This window comes from Syngnathus acus, chromosome 16 (assembly GCF_901709675.1).
Source record: "Syngnathus acus chromosome 16, fSynAcu1.2, whole genome shotgun sequence".
Classification (NCBI taxonomy): Eukaryota; Metazoa; Chordata; class Actinopteri; order Syngnathiformes; family Syngnathidae; genus Syngnathus; species Syngnathus acus.
Genome location: NC_051101.1, coordinates 3,966,019 through 3,991,391, shown reverse-complemented (window position 1 = coordinate 3,991,391; position 25,373 = coordinate 3,966,019). Strand labels below are relative to the sequence as shown.

General features: G+C 42.2%; 2 protein-coding genes across 4 annotated transcripts in view; both read right to left on the bottom strand.

The window, feature by feature from the left end:
• The window catches only part of myom3 (myomesin 3), a 28,583-nt gene extending 18,683 nt beyond the window's left edge, over positions 1–9,900 (bottom strand). The window contains exons 1-7 of one of the 2 annotated variants that reach the window (XM_037274062.1): positions 9,715–9,900; positions 7,883–8,008; positions 5,014–5,121; positions 1,241–1,394; positions 1,015–1,172; positions 333–425; positions 172–260 (exon numbers count right to left, since the gene is read on the bottom strand). In XM_037274062.1, the coding sequence (XP_037129957.1) occupies positions 172–260; positions 333–425; positions 1,015–1,172; positions 1,241–1,394; positions 5,014–5,121; positions 7,883–7,989 (709 nt within the window). In that variant the 5' untranslated portion in view covers positions 7,990–8,008; positions 9,715–9,900. Of the gene's footprint in view, positions 1–171; positions 261–332; positions 426–1,014; positions 1,173–1,240; positions 1,395–5,013; positions 5,122–7,077; positions 7,212–7,882; positions 8,009–9,714 lie in introns of those variants that run through there. The other variant, XM_037274063.1, reaches the window with a different exon arrangement.
• Positions 9,901–13,032: 3,132 nt separating this feature from the next.
• ifnlr1 (interferon lambda receptor 1) lies at positions 13,033–18,557 on the bottom strand. 2 transcript variants are annotated; one of them, XM_037274064.1, is made up of 7 exons: positions 17,059–18,557; positions 16,369–16,495; positions 16,102–16,274; positions 15,847–16,031; positions 15,631–15,769; positions 14,941–15,083; positions 13,033–14,445 (listed from the first exon to the last, which is right to left on the bottom strand). In XM_037274064.1, exons 1-7 carry the CDS (start codon positions 17,096–17,098, stop codon positions 13,624–13,626), a joined length of 1,629 nt encoding a protein of 542 aa, XP_037129959.1. In that variant the 5' UTR covers positions 17,099–18,557; the 3' UTR covers positions 13,033–13,623. The 2 variants fall into 2 exon arrangements, with proteins under 2 accessions (XP_037129959.1, XP_037129960.1); XM_037274065.1 differs by having other exon boundaries at positions 14,941–15,071; positions 15,628–15,769; positions 17,059–18,553.
• Positions 18,558–25,373: the final 6,816 nt, after the last annotated feature.

Genomic DNA, 25,373 nt, shown 5'->3' with positions numbered 1-25,373 from the left:
ATGCATGAGTACTGCAAGATCGTTTATGTGATGGACACTACTTGGCTGTGCAATATGTGAAAATGGTATCTAGAGAGTGTCAAATCAGAAATGGAGATTATGGTGCCAATCGTTGATACCACGTACGTAAAATACTGACCTATATATTGCCCTGTGTCGAGAATTACTCACAGTTCACCACCAGTGTGGCAAAGGTCATAGCTTCACCCAGAGGACTTTTGGCCACCACTTTGTACACGCCGGCGTCATCAGGAGAGCATCTAATGGGACAAAGTTAAAGGTATAAGGCACATTTCTGGACTGTTACCAAATGTAGATTTCTAGTTCCATACCGTCTGATCTCCAGGTAATTAAGACCAAATTCTTGCTGAAGCCCGTAATTCCACGGCATGTCAGGCTTTTTCAGCACCTTACCGTCTTTGTACCTTCAAGACACAATCAATCAACAATTGATTGCATAAATTGAACTTATAAGGAACACAGATTCGCGACGGCACGGAAGGAAGCTAACAAAATATTATTACACCCTTGCGATCGTTGATTCATTCCATCCAGTAGCCTAAGATTTCATTTTTAACAAAGAAAGTGGGACTTTTGAAGAAAAAATATTTCAATATATTTGGTGTTAATCAGTTGGAGTGGGAATTTGACCTGAGGGTTTTTTGATGTCTTCGCATAAATGCAATTTTAATGCCGTTCCGTCATTATGCCGAATATTTATTAATAAGACCTCTACCTTCCATCCATCCATCTTTTCTAGCGCTTGTCCTCATTAGAATCTCGTGTGAGCTGGAGCCTTTTCCAACTGACTAGGCAAGAGGTGAGTTACAACGACTTGCGTGAACCTTTTCAAAGACCCTAACCTGCGTAGTTTTGAAATAAAAAATCAGGCTGCAACGGAGATTTGTACCAGGAACCTTAGAACTGCGTTGCAAATTTGCTAACCGGCAGTTTGACACAAGATCACCTGGTGCAGAAAGACTGGTTAGCAGATCCATATCTGAAACATCTTACCATGTGACCTGAGGAGCTGGGCAGCCTTGGACCACGCAGGCAAACTGCACCGTCATGCCCTCCCAGATTGTGTGAGCCCTAAGGGGCACAGCGAAGTCTGGCACCTTCTGACTTAGACGCTTCAGATACTCCAAGTACTCGGACGCCTTCCTTTGTGCCTGAAGCGTTGCATAACACAAATTCAATTATGTATTTTTAAGTCCAAATGATGTCTCACAATATTTACCTCGTTACGAAGGGCCATCTTGTCCACACGTGTGCGTAGCAAACGCTGGTTCCGCATCATCCTCACATCAAATTTCTCATACTCGTTTCCAAACATCGTCCACTCGTCTCGATGGTAGCTTTTGTCGGCCACTCGAGTTTCCCTTAAGATTTCCCTGGATGACGTAATTATCAATTAAACGACGTTGAAGAATTAGGTTGATTGTGTCATAAAACATGACCAAAATCTGGGCCCGAGCAGCCGTCTAAAAAATGTTTCCCCAGTAGGTAGACTGGGGAAGTTGCAAAAAAGACCGCTTTGATTGCTCGTTCATCTAAAAAGAAAACATCTGGTATGCATTTGACTAGCTAGCTAATGAACTAACTGAGTATCTACCAAACTAATGAACTTTTCCCCAGTCAAGCATTAAAGGCTTGTAGAATCTATGCCAGAGTGCATTGCAGGCGATGCCATTTTAAAAATTCTTACAACTATATAAAGAAAAACGTTCCCAGACAAACTTAAAGGCCTTGATATTTAATCATGAAGCAGGAATAAGCGATTCTAGTGGCCCGTGATGCCACTTCCCAAATACATTTCATGTTTTTTTTTTAATGTGCCTCGCCATCTCCGTTGTCGTCTACAGCTAGCTAGCTAAGCGCGCACACTAAAACTTGCATAGGTAGAACGTTTTAATATGACACTCGTCGCCAGGGGCGCGCCTTTTGTGATCTATCGCGTGATTAAATATTCACAAACGCAGCTCTGATCTATGACGACCGCTCTGGCACGAAGGGCTGAACAAGTAGTTGGGATAATTGGCAGCGAAATGTACAAACAGCATAAATCCACACGTATTCTCATGCGTGGAAAAACCACTCTCCAGAAAGCTGCGGCTCCTTTAATACTGTTTGTGACCTTTCCTGTCACAAACTCTTTTTAAAAATATGGAATCAGACAGCTGGTCCTAAAGCAAAAGGGCCGAGAACTTCAGCCAGCAGGAGTGAGATTGTTTATGGCTTAATTTCTATACTGGAGGACATTTTTAATATTTATTAGCAATGTAGAGGACAGCTCCTGTCAAGACAAAACATTCACGCATCCATCTGTCAATCCAACGTTACGCTTCAGTGCTGCTGAAGGAGCCATTTGGAGACACACGCACAAATTAATCTTGCGGTTGACACGTTTCTCTCCCCTCACTTCTTCCCACTCCTCTGTGAAGTTTAATTGAGTTAAATTTTCATTCGCTGAAATTTTATCTTCTAGTTTTTGTTCAAATGTCCCATCACATAATTTTAATCATTTAATTCTCCTGCTCTTTCTCTGTGACTCCTCTGTCTGTATTTACTTTTAACTGATTTCTTTGCAAGTATGAAAACATAAAATTAAATGTGGGGCTCCCCAAGGTTCAATTTTAGGCCCAATACCTTTTCATCTTTATATGCTTCTGCCTGGGGATGTCATCAGGAGACATGGTGTCAGCTTCCAGAATGAAGCAAAGTGGGAAAATGGAGGATTACCCTTCCAAACAAACTCTCCTCACCCTTGTCAGGAGACTGTCTGCACTGCTAAGAGATGTTTTATGTTTATCTATCATTTCATGAATCATTTATATTTATTTCACATTTATTTCAGTTTGTTAGTTGCTTGGTATTAAATATATTTTTCATTTATATTTTTGATCGTCTTTTATGTGTTTACAAGCATTTTAGAAAGTTGGTTTCAAAGGATTCATTGAAATAGTACTTTTTTTAGTCTGTTACTGACAAGCTTGGAAAAAAAAAGACTCACACCTGCTACCTTTCCTTCCTTTTTCTGAGAGGTGTCAATCCTCAAGAGGTCTTAACAGATGGAGAAATCCAAAGGTGAGAGCCAAGCACATTAGCAGTAAGGAGACTGGGTTGGGATTGGTTGATGACTGTCGAAAAAAGTTGCCCCGCAGACGATTCCTGCAGCTGAGGTTCATTACTGTCACGTTTTGTCTTTCAGGGCGCATCAGATGTCATCCTCTATACTCTTCGCTCGCCCTCTGCAAGTCCAAAATAACTGCTTGTCTTCTTCACTTGCAGTGTGACAGCTTGTCTGCTTATAGAATTGAGCCACACTCATTGTTCAGTCAGGAGTTCCTGTCCCGACAGGTACCGTGCACTTTGACGTGTCCCGTTGGGCTAATTATTGGATTCCTAAGTAACTACACATCTTTTTGAAAGGCCAAAACGGGGAAGCTGTGTTCCCAAGATGGACAAGTCAAATGTCAAGAATGTGAAAAGTAGTAACTTAAGGCCAAGGCTGAATTCCAAATTGCTGGGGCTAATTAAATGTCCCACTTGGAACATAATATCCGAGTTTTCCCTTAATGGTACAGTTTTAAGTTAGAGGCAACTGTGCTCCTAGTAAAAAACAAAAATATTACTCTGGAGCTCAAAATAAAACAAATGTAATTTGCATTTTACTTTTCAGGGTTTGGCCTCCTCTCTGAAATATGGACTGGAACTACAGTGGCCCTGATGGATCAAGAAAGGGTCAGTAATGGCCTATACATGCTAAGATGGCACACTCAGACACATGCAAGCAGGACAGCAGACATTCTTATAAGTACATTTAACAAAGAGGCAGTGTTTCTTGTCTGGGATTATTTTTAGATCCATACATGACAGCCGAGGAGGATTTCTTGCCCTCCTTTCCATTATAACGAGATGTGCGACATGTCAAAGGTGACAAGACATGTTATCTCATCCCCAGAACGATAAATAAATCAACCTATTCTCCATCTTTCAAATTATAAAAACTCTCAGTGGGGAAAGAAGTTGAAACGCAAGGCAGGGAGCATAAAAAAGTCAAGACCGATAAGACAGCTGTACCAAATGACGAATTAACCAGAGAGTGAATGACCCAAAAATGGTTGAAACTTCTCAAGTGGAACAAAAAGTACAGGTAGAAATAAATAACTAGGTGTTGTTTTGGCGCCTGGAACTTTCTTCTATAAAAAAAATCTAGCTCAGGTTTAAACGACAAATTTTCTTCTAAAATGAAATTGAATAGGAGCAAGGGGAGCGTTGTGAAATTGTGGCTGGCATGTCCGCCGTACAGTTCGAAGGTTCCGATGGCAGCGCCATCCTTCCTGTGTGGAGTTTTTATTCAAATGCGACTATTCAGTCTTTTCGGAAACGTATTTATGGAAGGATGAATCGCAGCAGCCGTTACCATAAATGAAAACGGCTGCACTCAATGACTCCTTCGAGGGTCCTTTTGGTGAAAAAGGACACGTGTCCGCTATCCGGCCTTCCGTAGATAAATGGGGGAGAAGAGGAGCCCCGATTTCCGACCTTTGTCAAAAAATGAGAATCTAGCTTTTAGTTTACAGAGCATTTGAATCCACTCCAACTAAATACGGAGCGGAGAGCTCGCGGTGATAACCCAGGAAGAAAGTCATCAAGTTCTCAACTGTTTCCATTTGGCGTTGACAAAAGCCTTCATAAAATTAGATTCGGAATACAATAGTGCCCCGGGGCTTTGATTGATTTTGCGATTGAAACAGCTGCCAAGACGATTGCCAAATGTTTGTGCCTGCCACCAAAGTTACATTTCCAACCAGTGGTGCCGGCAGTTCTTATTTATCTTATTTGTCTGCGCCGCTTGTCTTTTAAGATCCCAAATATGTTGCCTGCTGTTATTTATTTGATTTCACTCCCACTGCGCCGTCGAAATGTTTTAGCAGCAGTTCATAATTGTCAAAGAACGTGGAAAAAATGCCCAGCATCTGCGACACACTCGACTCGATTGTATCTCACCATGTTCGGTGACGGGGGACGTTTTCCATGTTGAGGATCTCCTTAACGGACATCACGTCAGCGGGGATGATGGGAACAAGATTAGAGTATGGGACGACTTCCTCCTCGCTGTCAAAGAGAGAGAATGAAAGTGATTGGCGTTGATCTAAACTTGACACTTGAGTTTCTTTCTACATCACAGCTGTAACCAAAGATCTAGAATGGTGAACAGATAATTAGTTGACATCAGCATGGAGTGAGTGAACATCTGTAATTTTTTTAAATTAATTTGATTTTATTTCATTTTTTTTACTTCAACTCCACCCTGAGAGACTGCAAAACAATTGAAAAACAGTACTCGGCATTTCAGTCTCTTTGTATTCATTTGCCGATGCTGGAAGGCTTTACCCTATTAAGGGTAAAACATCTCAAAGTTGAATTTCCTCACATATACCTTGGTAGAAAAAAATGACAGCTCCTATCTCCGCAGACAGTAAGGAGCTTAAAGGGATGTGGAAACTCTTGTGACAAAGGTGCAAAAGTCAACAAAGACAAACAAAACAGCAAAGTCTCGGTAAGAGCGTCTTGACAGGCGGCCGCTCTTTGAAATGTCAATAGCGCTAATACCCCATGTCAGCGTGACGCTAGCGGATAAGCCGGCGAGTGAGCTTCTTTGCCACTTGTAGGTGGTTATTTGCTGTTGTTTGTTTTTTACCAAGACGGAGCTTGACAATCTGCGTTTTCTTTATATATAAACGGCACATTAAGCCATCCCTCTCAAGAGGTTGGTGTTAATGAGGCTAGCGGAGGCCTCGCCGCGTCACATGGCATCTTTGTTTTGGCCTTTCTCTTCCACGAGAGGCCTCCTCTCCTCTTGTGGCACAAAATCGAATCCGCCGCATGACCTGTTTTCGCTTAAGTGAGATAAAGCTGATGAGCACATTGCGCTCATACACACACACACGCACGCACGCACGCACACACACACGCACGGTCTATCGGGAGCTTATATAATAAGGTAGAACAGGGGCCTCTGATGTGATCATGAGACGGTTAAGACAATAAAGCTCATCGGGTATTTCTATCATAGTGACAAGTCCTTTATGTATGCTATGCAGCCGTTGTTCTGCTTGAGATTCTATCTCTACACTAAAATTAAGTACAGATACCTGACAAGGCGACTTGAATACAATCACAAAATATTTGTAGTTGATGCGTGTAAGTCTACGCCGAAGTAGCGGCGTGTCCATTTAAAGCATGCAACAATGGAGTTAGCTGACCTTTAGCGGGCCTCTGAACAAGAGAGACGTTGGCTCGCCCAACACCAAGGTCACTTGAGGCATCCTTGTAACGGGAGAAGGGGGTGGGGTTTTTAATCCATTGATGACTGATGCACTCTCAGCATTTGAATTTGTAAGCAGAGGCTGACTTAGCTAGCAGTCGTCGGTTGGAGATTTGTCCGCCTGCGCTTTGTTGCAAATTTTTGTTTATATTTTTGACAAGTAGTCGACTGAAGACTCCAGCGAGGCGCAAACGTGTCGTTGAAAAGCATGCTGTTATTTGATCGTCAAACACGCGGCGTCTTATCTATTTGCTCAGGTGCCACAAGCTAGCTTCCGTTGCGAGCTCGCAAGCCCCGAAGCGTCGTTTTCAACCGAGCCCCTCGTTTTACAAATGGCTATGCAAATCCTCGCACCACTCCTTGTTTTTCTTTTTTGTTTGCAAGCTGTGGAAATTCTCCTTGTGTTTCATCGCACGGAACAACTTCTGCTTTTTTTTTTGAGGTCTTATTTTCGTTTCTTTCTTCTTTGTATAGAGTCCCTTTGAGAGCGAGCTGAAAGGCCGAGGCCGTTGAATTATGTAGCGTGCAGTATCGCTCCGGCACGCAGACGCCGTCACATGCATATAAACGACTGACAAACACACGAGGTGCACGCCACCTTGCATTGTTTGCGCTTTGCCAACATTAATAACAGCTTCCTCAATTTCCCGCAGAAAGGGGAAATAGAAAAGGGGAAAGAAATCGCAGGCAGCGCGAGTAAACAGCGAGACGAGTCCGACAAGCGCTCAGTTCTTAAATCAAACCTGAAAGGCTTCCACCGAGGAGGAAATTTCACACTGCTACCTCCCGCTATCGCGTCTGCTTTATAGTTTCTGACTGGAGGCACGTTGTCGTGCGGGTTCTTCGCCTGTCCGTCACATTCCCCATTTGAGGCTCATCTCAGGCAAGCCTTCGGGCTCTGTCTTTGAATTTTGCATTAACATTTTGTGGAGTGATGCGTGAGGATTTGCCTAGTCATAAAACTCTCGGGTTTCACGCAGAGATCCTGCAAAATTGCCATATCGGAGCTGTTTAGAAAGAACACAGCATCTCCCAAAATCAGATATTGCTTGGCAACATCAGTGTACGAAAATGGGCGAAGTTGCCGGAGCTAAACTTGATGCCCCTGTCCCTACATGGTGGAGTTAAGGTAGTCTTTGACTTATGACCACGATGAGTTCCGAAAGGCTGTTTTGTGGGTCAAATTATTTGTCAGTCAAAGAAATTTCCAGAAAAATCTGAAAATATCCAAAAGTATTTTATCTGGTCTGGCATGCATATTTCAGGGGATGGCAGTGCCCTGGTGCCCTCCCCCCCAGCTCTGCCAGTGCTTGGTTTGTATCTACGAATGTTGTAAAAATAATAAATTAAAAATTATGATAATAAAATAAAAAAACTAAACAATAATTCAGAAATAAATGAAAATAAGTTTGATCAGATCCAGCCTCCCCAAAAGGCCATTTTTGTTTTGAATTATTAGCATTCAGTTCGAAAGACCTTGCAGATGTGTGTGTGTGGAAGCACGCATGTCCCTGGGAATCTGGTGTGTACAAACACTTGGTGTCGTACCTCGAGGTGAAGGTCTTCTTGTTACTGCGCGATGACACCTTCATGCTGTGAGACATCCTGGATGACTCTTCCTCCAGCTCTCGATGCATCGCCGTCCTGGTTTCCATGGTAACTCCCAATAGGCACCTGTAGGTACGTGGGAGGAAAGTAGTTCAGAGCGATTCTTTGTTCTGAAGCTAAGCAACAATATTCAAACATAAATTGTTTTTTCTAAAAGGGGAAAAATTCAGTTAAATTCTGTGGGGAAAATGTCCGTTTGAAATGTTCCGCTTTTTAAGTCGTTGCTGAGTCAATGTGAACGGGCTGAGGTTTTTTCGGCCTAGTAAACACGTTCTTTCCGACCTTATTAAATGAATCACCCTTTTTGTTTTGCTGCTAATGACTGCCCCGTCGAGCTCCGGCGCTCTCTTGGTCGCCATTAATCATCACAGCTGTTCCCGCTAAGCGAACGGTCTTATGCGACCAAACAAACAAATTCAGGTTGCCGTTGAGTTATTGCTTCATTCGCCCACTTGTACAAACGGCAGCCATTTAAACAAATGTAATGCGTCTCTTTCAATTAAGTCGTTGTTGGTAGCACGTAGGCTAACGTACCTCCCTTGTTGGCCTCTTATTGTCTCTGCGGTGTTAAGACAAGTTTTTTTTTTTTAAATTAACTTCCATCTTTATTCCCAATTAATTGCAAATAAACCTGTATCAAAACACAACTGCACTTTTTCTTTATATTAAATAGTCCCAGCAGTAAAGATCATATTTGAAAATTGGTCATTAAAATTCCATCCTAATTCTCAGAGTATCCCACAGTAAAACTGATCTCCTCGGGGAGGTTGTTCCAAGGCCACTTAAGTGGATGACGCCTCGTGGCGTCTATTAGAGAGAAGGCCGCTACTTGTAAAATATAAAATTATACTGTCAACAGATGACCAATGAATACAAAGTATTTCCTGTTGTTATTGTTAGGGGGGAAACACTTCATCCCAACTGAGAACAAACTAGCTCTCTTGTCCCCCCCCTGCGGAGTGTTATTAAATCCTGTATCCATTGTGGCCTTTAAAATAAAAGACCAGGACAAAAAAAGTCTGTCTGACGTAAAGGAACGAGAAAAATCGAGCTGGCAACACACGCTGGCTCATCAGCGTGGTGCAGATGCAGCCTTTGAGGCGCTGTTGGTTTTATGTCAACGAGGCTAGCCGTGTGCTATAAAGTGTACGTAACCTTTACAGCACAAGACGGGAAGTCTGCACGCCACCTGCGCTAAATCACGTCTCTGGACATTTGTCAGCGCCGTCATTAAAAGAAATGTGCATTTTAGCATTTTCAAATATTTCATTCTTTTTTTTTTCTAGCGTGTAGCCTAACTAGCATCACGGGTAAGATGAAGCCTAACATTTCAACTCGTTAACAGAAAACTTTAAAAACATTTTAAAGTAAAGAAATAAAAGTACATTTTTAAATACGTAACAGAATGGTTTGAAATTGTTTGTAGAGGACCTTAATCAAAGGCAAAGTTTTTAACCTGGATGTTGGCAGTTAATTGTCTTTTTATGAAAGGATAATGAAGTCTTTGAAGACTTTGTATTGAACCGCGGACACCATCTTACAATCGACCTCGAGCCCCAAAAGTTTGGAAAACACGGCTCAAAAACTAACACTTGCATTATTAATTCATCACAGATTTAAATGATAATGGTCACCTGCTTTATTGAAACTAAAGATATGAATACAGCCGGACTCTGAAACCATTTTGTTATTAAGTGCTAAAAGCTACAATAGCATGTGGATAAACAATAACAAATAAAATTCCGTTTTGAAAATTTTTGGATGTCACTCACACTTTTTCTCAAGCAAACAAGTCGAATCCACCGGATCGCAACGTTTCCCCAAATCAACACTGTGTAAGCTCTCTGTCGTTCTGTTTCTGTCTCATCCCTTTGTGGTCCGTCCGGATGAAGCGACGCAAAGCTCCGACACTGTAAAGTCGTCAAATATAGATCCATGACCACCTCCCCATGCCTGCAGTCGCGCGCGCGCACATACACAAACAGTAGTCAGGTCGAATTAAAAGCCTTTCGCTGGCTACGGGATATGATGAATGACCAGAGCAGCTGATGGGAACAGCCGGAATGCTTTCGGGAGAACAACGGCCTTCGCGTCTTGTCTTGATAACTTTGACTGAGAGAAAGATATGCTTCTTTAATGCAGTGAAGCCTCTCTAAAGTCTAGTTAGTTGTATTTGAAATTTGACCAAAAGACCTCTGGTCCTCACGAGGCCTCAATTCATCAAGTGTCAAAGGATCAACTTGCTTTTTGTCCAAATGAATGACGTCAGAAAAGAAACATTGTTAAACAAAAAAAAAATCCTTCAGCATTTCATCCTGAACATCCTGAATTGTTGTTGTTTCTTTCTGCAAATATTACTTTTCCACTCAAGCAGACGTCATCATATGGGAGGTTGGGGCGTTATTTATAAGCTCTTAAGTGGGCTGTGGAATATATGCAGCACAATATGAGCTTGGCTTTCCAAGTCTGCCCGTCTCATCGTGACACCAGCCATGACTATCAGACTAAGAATAACCAGTGGGACAAAGCAGCTGAGAGAGAGGCTGGCTACCTTTTATTCTTCCTCGTCCGCCGGGGATCGGCTCAGGGCTTTAATTACTCGTAGGGGATTTCCATTAAACCTGAGTAGACTTGGTGTAAATGGTGTGCTAAAGTCCAACAAGCAACCAAAACTAGTTATTTTGAAACTTTGAGTTGAGTGGAAAAAGTTGAACATCTCTGTTGACCTTTTTGTCTTCTTGCGGAAAATAGGCGCTGCCAGGGTACTTCCTGGTGGTAGAAAGTGACTACTACTGAAAATGATGACATATTTGAATAACAAAATTGTCACCAACACATTTGTGGAAGACATGTTTCTCTCAGGTATATAAAAAATATTTGGTTGGGTTGTCTTTGAGTCATTTAGCAAAAGATAATGGCTAGCCTGCAAGCTAACATCGACTACGTAGTGTGCTGTCCAGTTCTGTATGTGCCATTAATCTTGTAATTCAGAAATACTATCATTGAAAAGACTTGCGGAATTTTGTGTAACAGTGATGCAAATAGAAGCGTTGCTTGAAAAAACAATTTGGCTGCAGTTCCCCCAGATATTCACTGACATCACGTGTCCGCTTGCAGAGCCTGCCCGAGGTACGAAATATGTAATGAGTTTGTCTGGCTGCGACGCGGAGGGCATAATGTTGAAAATGACTCTATTAATCATTCATGTTGTTCCCTACACACGCTTATGTATTATGAATAGAAGACGGCGTTTGGCCCGTGCGCCCCGCAAACATTTATTCCCCCGTCTTCTCAAATGAAAGCGCTAACACTGTGATGTAGCCATTTTGTCTGATCAAGATGTTAAGAAACATCTCTTTGGAGTAGCTAGAAACAACCAAATCCAAACCGCTAAAGAGTCCAGGCAGCTTCAATCTATTCGCTGGCAAACCTTCGCTTACTTTCCCTCTCTTGTCCCCATCAATGGGTCGGTTACAAAGCAAGACAACAGAAGTTTTCGGCAAAGCGATGGCTTCCAGCTAATTTGAACACGATTTGGTTTGATGCATGTTGGGTGATTTCTCAAAGGGAATGCTTAAAACAAAATTTATCGTATAATTTTTTTGTCATCAGATTTTTCTCTTGGTGAAACTTGGTTCTTTGTCACTTCTCAGAGAAATGGGCAGTAACAAAACCAGTAATCATTTTACATACTATGAAAAAAATACTTACAGTTGTTTGCATTGAGTTTCGTCATAAAATTGTATTACTAATCATTTTACTCTCTTTTATTTTATGCATCTTTAGCTGGCCATTTTCAAAATATGACTAAATTTCACCGGATTATGATATCCCAGTAAGAAAAATCTATACAATTAATGAACGTCTCATTGTACTTTTAATCATGTATCAGTACAGCTAATTTACACAATCTGCTCCCCGCACTGATTTTCTCCGTCCATGACTGAAGAGCTCTGATGGTCGAAGAGTCGCCATTCAGAGAGTCGCGACAATACAGAAATACCTTCATGTGCAAGCTAAAAGGTAAGCAGAGCTGCAGAACTGTTACCTTCTTATTAAAATGGTGTAAAGAATCATGCACAAAATGTAGTTGTACTAAGTTCATTTTGGTTTTACTTGTTAATCACTTCACTGGTTCTTTTATCTCAAACAAAATATTTTAGGTTGCATTACCTGACATGTTTCGGCTTATACTTCCGCCTTCATCAGAGTATTTTCCCCTGGACAAAAATACTCTGATGAAGGCGGAAGTACAAGCCGAAACATGTCAGGTAATGCAACCTAAAATATTTTGTTTGAAATAAAAGAACCAGTGAAGCGATATGCACAAAATATCTCCTTTAAATCTATATCACAGCCAAAAGCAAATGTCTCAATATTATTAGACTTTATCAGATCTGTATTCCCACGACTATCTGAATGACCTGTAACGCCTCACCATATTCCACGATACACATCTCTAACTGACCAGCACTAATTACATCTGCACTCATGGGAAATTAAAGGCAGGCTATAGGTGTTTTCTTTTTTTAATTTACCATAGAGGCAAATGAAAAACATCGTAAACGTCCGCGTTGCTGGGATGCACTCAGATGTCAGCGTGTAAAGTTCATTTCAGCAGAACAGTAAAACTTAATCAGGTTGGAACAAAAATGAAAATGAAATGAAAGCCCTCTTAACCAGGAGCTACACAGCTCGAGTTTGGACTCTTCAAAGTGTGGATCGTACCTGTTTTTCATTGACCTGTAATCTCGGATCTAGTGACCTGTATACACAAACACCTTTGAACCGGGCAACCACAAGCTGAGCCGTGATTGGTCGTTACCAGAGCCCTGCGCAACTGTGATGTCATTTTCAGTCGAACGCAAGTGGTAAAATTTTGCTCCTTAATTCAGACTTAATTAAAATTCCTTGAAAGGTCAAACATTTTCAATGTAGCCAAAGTCCAAACTTTTCTGGTTTGCTCATTTCCCATAAGTCACATCTCTGTTTTATCCAGAACACTCTCTCGTCATTACTTTACAGCTTCTATATCAACAAAAATGCGACCTAAATCTGTTATCAGTGTCACTTGAACCTTGCCTGTAGGCTTTTGAGTATGTTGACCGCTTTATTTACACACAGGTGCGGAACTAGCAAACACTGAAGCAAACAAACCAGACCACAGAGTTAACAGTGAATAGAAATTTGTAAAAAAAAAAACATTGCAAAAAATAAATAAATCACACTTGAAAACATATGTACATCTTCACAAACAATGACAAGTCAACAGGGTTGAAGGAGATAACGTTGATTTATGACGTTGCAAATGAGTGTCTTGTGACAACTTTGCCTCTTGTTGAACAAACTTGACGTCTACCATCTGCCCTCCAATCGTATGAAGCAGAGCACACCCTGTTACCACCTTACGTACACTCTGAAATATTTTAACAACCAGTGCTTACAAATATTCACAGTAATTCTGACTTTCCTTCTGCGTAAGCATTGATTAGGCATAGACTGTGGAACGGAAATCAATCTTAAAGGCCAAATGCCTCCACAAATTCGCGATAAGATCCCAAAGTCTTTGGCAAATCGCTATAAGACACATTTGTTCTGGTGGAGCTAAAATTGAAAGTCCTTGTGGAGTCAAATGTCGCTGAAAAATACAGTAAACAAAAATAGCTTTAAAAGACCAGGTATTAATCTTGTATTTGTAGTGCCCAATCTTCAAGAAATATTCCTGGCGATTCTGCATTGTCATTGAACTCCCCACACTCCGTTTCTGTCGAACTCGTGAAAGTCCAGTCACGGTTACTTCTCATGAAGTCCTGATCATTGTTGGGTGTGGTATCAAGAGGCAACCAGTTTTGTTTGTACCGCGATGCCGGGTAGGCATCACCGGCTGGCATACTATTGCTTATGTAAATTCCAAGCGGCGCCGACGGAATTTGGTCGCAGTCCATCAGTACAGGGGTCCCGTCGACACACCCAGAGTCTGATGAGTCAAAGCTATCCAAGCGATTGACAAGAGCCAAAACTGAAACGTTCCCCCCAGATTCCAAGCGGTCGGATAGCAGAGGCTTTCTCTCTACCTGGAAAGCCACAGATGCCAACTTCAGTTGTCCGTTGGCATCTCGGACCGTGTTCAATTGCAGCTGTTCGGACGGAACCACGTCCAGGCCGGATGTGTTTTCCGCAAGGGTCCTCGGAAACTCGCTTGGTTCTGTCGGAACCGCCCCCCCCATGGAGCTGTAAACGACAGAGGACTGGCTACTGGAAGCCTGGTCTTTTGGTCTGCCCACCGATGAGTCAGTAGCACCCAGCCAGGGTTGACAAGGGTCGTCCTGCGGGGAATAGCCTCCAGGAGGTCTGACGCAAACCCCGTTTGGATTGAGCCTGGCAGAAGCATACTTGTAGACATAGATTGGTTCAGTTTGAGCAGAGACCATCACTCTGCAAATCAGCAGATTCCTCTCTGGGTGTTGGTGGACATTTGGCACTTCTCTGGCGGTACGTAATTCCTATTGTGAAAGGCAAAGGACACATTCGGGGAAATGACGTTACCTCGTAGAAACGATCTAGATTGCTACCAAGCTAGCGATTCATCATCAAGCGTCTGCCTACACCCTCTTCAAGTTTAATATAGACATACAAAATACAGGAAGAACATGACACCATCGTGAGAAACTCTTAAGTTCACTTGTAAGTTGAGCTACCAATGAACGCTGGCCCTGCTTGAGGTCTGTAATTTCTTGTTGACGTAGTACAACGGAGAAACACGTTTTCATTGTTCTGTCTACACACAAATATGTCACCACAAAATGATGCTCAGTGAGGCTCTAAACTACTGTTGCAATTACCACACGTCAATATTTACAGTCATTCAATGCCTTCAACTTTCGGACCCACGTGCCAAATCCTGTGCTACAGGGGCCCGATTTTCCAGTTCGACCACCTTTCCAGATCCATGTGTTTAGTCAGCAAAAGAAGAATATGAGAAGAATGTGGTGACTCACCAGTGACCGAGGTGGCTTCTTGTACATCCCGCCCTTCACGTAGCTACGCACAGCTCCAAGCAGCACTATGGCAATGATAACCAGGAGGGTGGCGGCCGTAAGCGGCCATGGTAGAATCTTGGTGAGGTCACCTGGGGGAGTTAAGCAGAAGTTTGTTGTGAATGTACGCCGCAAGTTCCTAAATTTTTTTGCTGTCAATCTAGATCTCAATCTACTGGTCTCTATTGATGGCATGTTGTCTTGCGGGGACTGAAAAAAGTAAACAAGCCTATTTCGACAGAGTAAGGTGGAGAAAGTAGTGTGCATGATGTGACGCTGTTATCGTCTTGGAGTTAGTGACGATCGAGCAGGAGATTATTTTTCACGCAAGTTTTGGTCTCAACAATAGGACAAAGAAGGAAGAAAAGGTCACAAGCACTTTCACATTCTCACGTTTTAACAGAGACACGATTTAAAGCAGTTCCTGACAAAATAACCTCAAGAATCAAGAATTTTATTTATTTAACTTTATTTTATTTATTTATTTAGATTAAAATGTATTTAATTTTTTATGTATTTAATTTATTGATTTTATTTATTTAACCATAACATGCATGCCAAAAATGTCTGAAAGGACACTTGGACCCAGAACCTTCTGTGGTCTGAAATCTCGCAAGCCGTCAACCAAAGTAAGTGATGAGTGCCTACTTGGTAGGTTTGCGCAGAAGTCGGCCTTCTCACTCTCATTGCGACCCCACTGGCACAAAGGCTTGTAGACCACATAGCCGCAGTATTCACGTTCGCTGAATTTCAACTGGAACTCAAACTGAGCAGACAAGCTGCGGTAATACTAGACACACATAGGAACAGAAATTGATCAGCTATTGCACAATCCAGTAAGTGAATTATGCAAAATTGTGTTTTTACCTGTACAGCCGACTTTGGGGAGGTGATCTTAAAGGTATATTCAATGGACGTATTGACGGGACCCGTTTTGCTCTTCTTGATGATGTCCGCTACGGAAACATCCTTCGGCCCCAACGGAAGCGTGGCACTAACAAACAAGGACGCCGGTGTCACGTCTGTAAACAAGATGGCTTTGCCCAGAGTAGCTGTAGGGGACACGGAATAACGTCCAACACGGCTCAAAATTGACTCCCGTGTACCGACGTGCTGACTTACTGTCTGCGACGGGGTTGAGCCTGGTGGTGCGTCCGTGGAACCGACCGTTGGCGAATACCTGCGCCACGTAATAAACGTCGGGGAGCGACGGGGTTTCCGTCGTCAGGTCGCAGTGAAGAGCCGTGATGTTCTGACACTCGTTCTTGATCCGGAAACGATGATCCGAATCGTACCTGCAATGAGTTTGGCGGACCAAATGAAGTTGATACTGCGGTAGTTTTTGTGACCTGCGGCTGTTACGCAATATTTATACCCCTGGTTCTGTACCTCTTGTACTGGACGCTGTAGAGGACCTTTTGGTCGGTGGATGAAGGCTCCGCCGCGATCCAGTTGAGCACATTGTAAAAATTCTTGGACTCAAAGAACACATGCGTGTTTCCGGTGGAAAGACAAGCTGTCACACACAAACCGGGGACAAAGTCTATTTGAGTCATTTCAGTGCACGATAATTCCCAGTCTTTGTTTGTTCGCTTCAAACTAACATCTTCAATCAGTAACATGATGTGTTTTGCTTAACAGGATGACTCTAAGTAAGTTTAGACAAAAAAAAGTCGCTTGTTGTTTCCCATGAGCCGTACACTTCATGCGCTCTATTTTATAGCCCAAGCGTTTCATAAATAAGTCGCATATACACAATAAAATGAGCCGGGGCTGTATTAGCGTTAAATGTTATCGCCCTTGGAGTCAGTCGCAGGCAAGCAAGACAAAAGATTGAAGCAGTCCATTTGGACAATTTGCATTTTTATCAGCTATGTAATGAGTTCGTCAATATCACGTCAGGTGAAGAAGTTCATCATAAAATAGGGTTTTTCCATTATTGCCTGATAGAACATCCCAAATAGACGAGTCCTCCTTGCTTTTAATTCCAGGCATTTTTTGTTTTGTTTTTACAACATAAAAAAAAAAAACAATTTGATTGAAAATGGAAAGAACGAATACAATAGAAAAGACACTCACCGTAGCAGAAGAGGAGAATAATGACTTTGACAGAACACATCTTTTCTGGATTGTTTGTTCTCCAAAGTGTTAAATGATAGCAGGGTTACGTATAGTTCAAAGTCGCCTTGGGTTTCTCGCCGTCACTGCCAGCCATCCTCAGGGCGCTCTGCTCAAAGGAGTATGCAGGTGTACTTTTATCACCTCACTTCCTGATATTCCGCTCAAAGGATGTCACACCTATTTTTTTTTTAATTCAACTCTCCTACTCGTGAGTGGCTACAGGTCATCCAGACAAAGCATACCATCCCTCTAAAAGTGAAAGAGAAAGATTAACCCCAATTCCTGGATAAGGTATGTCATGAGCATGTTTTTCAGGTTCTCCAACAGGTACACGCTCTAGGATATCTTATTATAATAACGTTTCACTAGCTGGGTAAAAGTGAGTTAGGTGTTCTGTTTCGGGTTTGGTACGTTACAGTTATAATTAGATTTTGGTCTACTTTCAGCCTCGCCTTCAGGGTCGGGAGATTTAGGGTTAGTGGAGATTACGCGAGTGGGTCTGATATACGTGCTGTGGATTAGATTCAGCCAATGCAGTCGGAATTTTTGATAGGACTCAAAAAAAGTGGGAATATTCTTGGGAATATATTATAAGGCAGGGAAAGCAATTTCCTTCAATTAGAATCAGATTTGCTGATAGTACGGTTTTCGTGAAATAGTATATTAGTGCACCGGTTCCACTGTAATTAAACTCCGACTTGCCCTTGATTGTTGTGTTTATCAGGAATGTTGTCTTGTTTGGGGTGGGCGTTTCATTTACCACAAGGGACAAATATAATAATCTTACATTCTTAGTATGCATATAACCTTTGCTGTGGTGTCAGTGGCCGTGACAGGAAGAAATGTAAGCCACCATGAATTGGAAGAGTACATGCCTGTACTGCCCTGATTCACACCTTTTGTAGCTGGGCATGGGCTTCAGTTCACCCGCCACACTAATGAGGACAAGGCCTATAGGAAATGGATGGTGGGCGCTTCAATATGCTTTTAACCAACAATAAATCCCACACCATTGGCTCAAATCCTAACAATCAATTCACTTCTCGATATAATAAGGCCATCCAACCGAGTTGCAATGAAATATTGTTAGCTTTCCTTAGCTTGTGATACTGTTAAGTCAATTGCGCATCGCCCGCCCGCCTGCCTGTACGAGTCCTAAAGGTCCGGTGTGATGCATTAATCAAGATGACAAAAACAAAACAATCAATAAAGTACATGTTTCGGACCTCTCGCTCTATGTGGCACCTCGGTTTCACTTCACGCCTCGCTGAGCGTTACTGCGGGCGAGAGCCTGTCCTCCCGGCGGAGGCGTCCCCGCTGAGGCCTCCCCCTGAGCGGCGGAAGTGCTTTGATGACGTCTGCTCGCAAAAACGAGATGAAGCGACTCTCTCCAAGTACATCATCAATGAATCATCGTTGGGCCTGTCTCGGTGAATCACAGGCAGCTCGCTCTCTAGCCTCTTCCCCGTCGCTCAGGCATAGCTACGTCTTTGATCAGTCGACACGGGGGAAGGTGGCAGTTCACCTCACCCAATCTTGGGAACTCACGTGCTACTTTGCACATGTTAGCCTACGGCGTCTCCCACCTAAACACCGTGCCACCCACTGCTGTTGTGAGGCCGAAACATTGCACGATCTCTTCTTTGTTTTGGTATTGTTAGATAAAACCAGGGACTGTACGTTGATATTCTTAAGGGTACCATGCTAACTGGAACAGATAATTGTTTGTGCTGAGACAATAGCAAAGTTCTAAAACAGACAGCTGCAAAGAAGGGTAAACGTACCCAAGACAAAGGTAGCGCCGCTCCAAATACATCACACAATCAAACAGCCATCGCTCAGCAGGGCAAAATAAACAGAGCACAATGACTCGACGGCCTTTTGAAAAGATCAATCTTTCGCAGCTTTCTTGGCTCATTGGCGACGCATGACAGATAAATCCCGGGAAGTTAATTAAACACAACAACCAAGGCCAGGAGGTGCCGCCATAATGACTCGAGAATGTATGTCGTCCCAAACAAGTACAGGGAAAAACAGATTGAATTCCCTCGACGACACGCCCGTGAATGGGCACATAATGATTTTTTTTTTCCACACTGTGGCCTTTTGCATGAATTAATGAGCAATGCTTTTGTATGTCAAAATCATCTGTTGTGTGTCTCGCGGTGAAGGCACTCATTTTAGTTGCCGCTATTAATTGTGCAATGCATGCAGTGACATTATCCCAAGCCATCAATTAATGTTATAATTAATATTGTGGGGTTGAGGATTGGGGGAAGCAATGTGAAGCCAGTGCGCAGCGTGAAAATGATGGAAATGCAGCATGAAATTGAATTCATCGTAAGTAATAACTTCCGTTTTCCAACTCAAGTTGTGAATGTGTAGGTTATGGCTATGAATCACCTGAGCAATAATTTATGAGCATGTTTTACTGATCCCCTGCCAGTGACGGATGAATAGAGTCCGAATTGCTCTAATTCGTTTAGATGCGATGTGGGGGGACAAAAAGCCATTTTCGAAGGAATGAACATTAGTCTTCCCCTTGCCCAAATATTCTTTTGCTTGCCATTTGTCTTTTTTCAAATGACCCTGAGAGGAATTTGCAAAACCAGATCGTAGAGTTATACTTTTCTACCAGCCTACTACTCCTTTTAATACATCGAGGGGAAATTCAAGTCACATTTGTTTGTTGCACACCATACAGAAGCGGATAACACATAGAGAAATGTAAGGAGAGCTGTCTGAGTCAGCGGGGCACCAAATACATTTTTATATTAGTTCGCAACACTGTGATCCTCCAATTTCAAAACTTGAATCCTTTAAGATGAGCGACTCCCACCCTTTGTAATACAAACCAAAACAAACCAAACAAAGATAAACCAAACAAAAATAAACCAAACCAAACCAAAGACAAAGACAGACAAAGACAAAGACAAAGACAAAAACCAAACCAAACCAAACCAAACCAAACAAAACAAAACAAAACAAAGCACTTACAATGGGGAACTAACCAAAACAGGAACAGGAACTAGCCTAGACTTTCAACAAATATCCAAGTATAAGTTTGCTGCCAAAAATCAATGCACATGTGAATTTGCGAATGTCAGACTACGACTATGCAGGGATTCACTGTATATGGCTAGCGTGCCACGTCGGAAATGCTGTCCGTCGCATCATCACTAATGCTCGTGACCTTCATGATCCTAAGATAACTTGGCGACATTTGTCAAGTTATCGCCATTCAGGCTTAATATCCTCGTCAGCCGAGCGCCACGTTCTCCATTAAAGTGTTGTCACTAAGCTGGTAAGCGGCGCGTGCGCGTCCGCTCCGGGGTTTGTCTCAAATTCGCCAAGCCGCTTTGGACGACACGGCTGACTTCAAGCACATAATGCTGCCCTTCAAAAGCGGTCAACTCTGAAATGAAATAAAGCCAAAGGTACATAACAGAACAAAAGACTCCATATGCCTGCAACCTGATTCACTTTGACCTTGTTTCGGCTGAATTCAATTCGGCTAAATAAGCTGTGTTTAAAACGTCTGTCACCAGGAAGTCTTTGACTTCTGTGACGATAAACACAAACAAAAATCCTGGAAAAAAAAGTGAGAAGAATGATTCGAATGCGCTCCCACTTCATCTGTCACGACAGGCTCAAGGTTATCTGGCCTCTCCCGCAAAGCAATTCGTAGCCGCTCTCGCAAAGCATGCATCCGTCTTTGTGTGGCGGAAAGGAGAGTGATTTCTAAGAGTTCTTCCAATAGAGTCTCCTCAAAACTCATCTCCTACTTCAATGAGATTTTTTAGAGAGATATTGTATTGTTGAGTATTTTTCTTGTATTCTCTCTATAGCTTACTAGCTATCTAGCTAGCTGTGTATCTACAGCTGCTCGCTAGCTTTTAAAGTATCTTTCAATTAGATGAGCCTGTGGATTATTAAATGTGAAAAAAAATTAATCTTTATTTGTTAATTACCTCAAATGTGTTTATGACTAGAATGAGAGCAGTCTCATGTGCGCAAGACAGTAACACCCTAAGCAGTTATTGAAACACTCAGGAACCATTTTGAATTTAGCAGGAATCAGCAGTCAGCAGAAATGATCAAATACGAAATTTCCCAATCTAAATAAAGTCTTTCTGTGTAATGTTTTGTAACACATATGGCTGACAACCTGTTAAAAGGCTTTAAAATTACCCGTCCAACCTGACCTTTTCCCTACGAAATCAGCACAGACTGTTTAGCCCACGGGTGTGCTTGAGTGCATATTTAATCTAAGTGTGCGCCGGCAAATTAAAAACACAACGAGAATGTCACGGCATCCAGTGTGAGTTTACAGAAATCCATCTGCAAAAAAGGTCACATATCCTCTCTCCCCCCCACCCTTCTTCCACCCCTTCCTATGTGCTATGACTGTCAGTTTTCCATGCAGAGCGGTGAGCAGCTATCGAGCTGTCACATCTTATCTTCAGTGTGCACTCTTTTCGGTGAAAAAAAAAAAGAAGCGTCAGTGGAGCCGAGGCTCAGCGGGTACTTGGCCATTAAAAAATAATAACAACAACAACAAGCGAGTCTGGCAGCTTTTTGCCGTGTATTCCAAGCATTCAGGGAGTCGTTTGCTCACTGTGGGAGACTTTTTTTTTTTTTTACAGTGTTTGTGAGCATTTGTGGATCCTGTAAGAATTTAAAGAACTTACAAACTTCTTTCCACAAGTTGAAATAGTTCCAAGTGACTTAATACGCATGTGACTTGCTTTTGACAAAATACCCCTGGGATGAAGTATGGTACTTCTACATGTCACCGCTGGCATAGATAGATGAACAAAAACACATTATTTGTAGCTCATAAAAATATATCTGTATGTATACATTATCATTATTTTGACATCTAAATATTGTTTTATTGTTAAAGTTAAAGTTTTACTTGATATATTTTGATAAAAAGACAATTTTCTCCACGTTTTGGTCAGAAACCTGTTTATTTGGCGAAACCAACTCATGCTGTCCGAGATTACTAAAGATTGAAAAAAGTTAGAAATAACTTTTTGTGTGGGGAAAAAAAGGTGTCTATTCTTTCTTTTGTTAAGTTTTGTGCTTATACTGTTACAGGGCAAAATATCCTGTAAGTCTTGAAAGATAATGTTCAAATGTTTTAAAACGTCAAGCAATTTCTTGAAAACGACTGATATGGAAAGTCAGTGAGTTGAAAATAATTAAATGCAAAATAATTTGAACTAATTTATTAAAGAATAATAATAATAGTACTACCAACAACAAGTTCCAAGTCCATCTGTTTTCCCTTTTAGCTATAAAAATTTGACTTTAGGTGCGCAAGATTTACTGACCCCTGCTGGTGCAACCACAACATGAACCAATAAGCCTCATAGAGTGCTGAAGCTTATGATTATCTTTGATCAAATGTATTTGTTGTGCTCCTGGTGGACTTTGCAGGGCTGTCCCTTTGCTCTGATAAATCTCTCCATGCTGATAAATCTCTCTCTCTCTCTGGTTGCTATCTGATTAGCTGGAGCGTGAAGCCGACTCGGATTCATTTCACCGCTGTCTCCCCTCGTTCCGTTCCGGCGTGTTGTTTCCCTCCCCAAACAAAGGCCTCGACAAGACACTAACAAACGGCGAGCATGCGTTGCTATCTGTGCTTTTTCATGCTTGCGCTCTTTTCACAAACGCTAGCGTGCCGGAAGAATTTGATGAGCTTTGCCGTTTACACAAAAAAGACATTCGGGGGTTGGAAGAAGACACGGGAAGTTGTGTGAATTGAGCAGACTCAAAGTACTCGTTGCCCGAGTACAGCCAGACTGGCAAAATGAAAAACATCTTCCTTGAACTTTTAAAAGCTTCACAGAAGAAGCAGCGCATGTGGCCTATTGACTCACAATAGCGCAAACTAACCATCCACCAGAAAGGTGAATGTTAGCATCACGCCTCTGCATGTGGCTTCATCACGTGGTCACCAGATGACGGCACACGGCCACTCACTGAGTGATTATTAGCCAGCGGGCACCAAAGCACGATGGCTCTCGACGGCCGCCACCACCACACCAGCTCATCTGTTCCCATAGCTCATTAAACCAAACAGCCCTTTAGTGAGGTCCATGTTGCAATATAGAACTTGAATAATTCGGGGAAAAAACTGTCATAATACTTTTGGATCTAACGATTTAGCTCGGCTCCGAGCTTAACTAAGATCTGTAGAAACCGGTCAGAGCGTTCCAACAGAGCGGATGCTGGCCCCCTCTGATTTCTTCTTTTTTTGTTATATAGAATAGATTTGATGAACGAAAATACTAAATATCTTCAGGCGAGCCTCACAAAGCAGAGTCAAGTGTTTTACCTCTTTAATACGTCTGAAAAAAGGACACGCGGGGGAGGTTTACACCAGATAACATCAGCGGATCGTATATATATATATATATATATATATATATACACACTGTACAATATAGGGCTGTTTAAACGTATCAAAGCGTCCATGTTCTCCCCTTCTGGTATCTCTATACATCACCATTTCGCACGAGGTGCCTTTAGCGTTTATTTAGTCTGAGACACCTGAGGGAAATTTACTCGTGACGGCCTGAAATACATTGATCTCTCCTTTGAGCTTGACTTCAGGCTTTCACTTTTCACACACTAGCCTCGTAATGAGGAGAGCGGCCTTTTTGTGGTTGCCGTGGCAACCATACATAACCTGCAGTGTCTGTGGTAGGTTACACTGTGGACTGTGTTGTATAGGATTTATTCATATCCGACTTCAGAATGAAGTGAGGCTAAACTGTGCTCATTCCAAACTTGCTACTCGTATGCAAAAATGTACGGTTGTGGAAAAAATATTATTAATAATGCACTGAATTGTCTTCCAATTGAAGACAATAAGGCTACTTGTCCATGCATCTCACGCTGGATTCAAGGATATTGAGTAAAATTTCAATAGGCTTCCTATTGTGAAGGACAGAACTCATCTCAAAAGTCTACCCGGCACGATAGCTAGCTAATAATGTCGTGTTTACGTTTGTGGATGAGAGAGCCCAACATGGCGGCGCGCTATGTACACAAACTCCTATATGTTGGATTTATGTATAATTCATGCATGTAGATCATATTAATTATGAAAACACCTATTACAGCGGTACTGAATAATTCCTGGATGCATTAAGAAGAACGTAGCGTATGCCGTGCATCCATTTTAGTTCCATCCTTGCAAGAACCTTGGGGAATGAGTGACATGCTGTTTCACCAAGATAAAAGCGTTATTATGTGACACAAAGCAACTCGCTTCGGTCAATTTACATGACAACAGGAGATTTGAGGCTGGTGTAGCGATACTGTACCGGAGAGGTCATCAAAATGGTTCCCAAGGGCCATATGGACAGCCGGCGGGCTTTTTCTAAAAAATTAACTCAGCAGTCTGTTCCGCTGTGATTTTCTAGGATTGTTGTGGAAGTGATTCTTTGAAAAAAAAGTCCACAGAATAAAAAAACAGGAAATTAAAATCTCAAGTGGCGATATAGCTGAAGCTCTCAAAAGCGTAAAACCGTTGGGGCACACAGTAACACCGTATTAGCCATCTTAGCTCACGATCATTCCAACCTCCGTGATGGAGCATCCTCATTGATCTGCCGCTCACACCCCAGAGAGGAAAAAAACGACGACGACGGTGGGAGATATGCGAGCGCAAAATGATGAGGCGCCATTCATCCCTTTGCATCGAAGTTCTCCTGGGAATCATCCATTAATCGCAAATTCAGAACTGAATGGCTGCCATGGCGGCGGTAGCGGTTCGCAGAGAAATCCGATGATAAGAGCGGATGAAAAGAAAATGTCCTTTGAATGCACCGTTGATCTTCTTTAGCACTTTAACAGAGCCCCAGAGTGGAATTAGCATAAGATTGCATTGCTCCATAGCTAGGCTGCTAGGTTAGCATTCCAGACAGATTTACTAGAACAGGCCACTATTAGCATTATTTTGGGTGTAATTCCATAGTTGGCCAGTAAGTGGTGGCACACTTTGTGTTTAATACAGTGTAAATTGGAAAGAAGATTGATAACATTTTCAAGATCAATGTCCTTTTTGCTGACGAGAAAGTGATTATTGAATGTCTCAATCCTCTCCCATCCTGCTTTTTACACCTACAGAAAGCAAAAGCTGCTGGTTCATTACATAATGTACGGTTTGGGGCATAATAATTGATATTTATATTGAAATAAGTTGTTTTGTTTGGGGAAACGATAAGATTTGTTTACTTAACAGAGGGATCGGTACG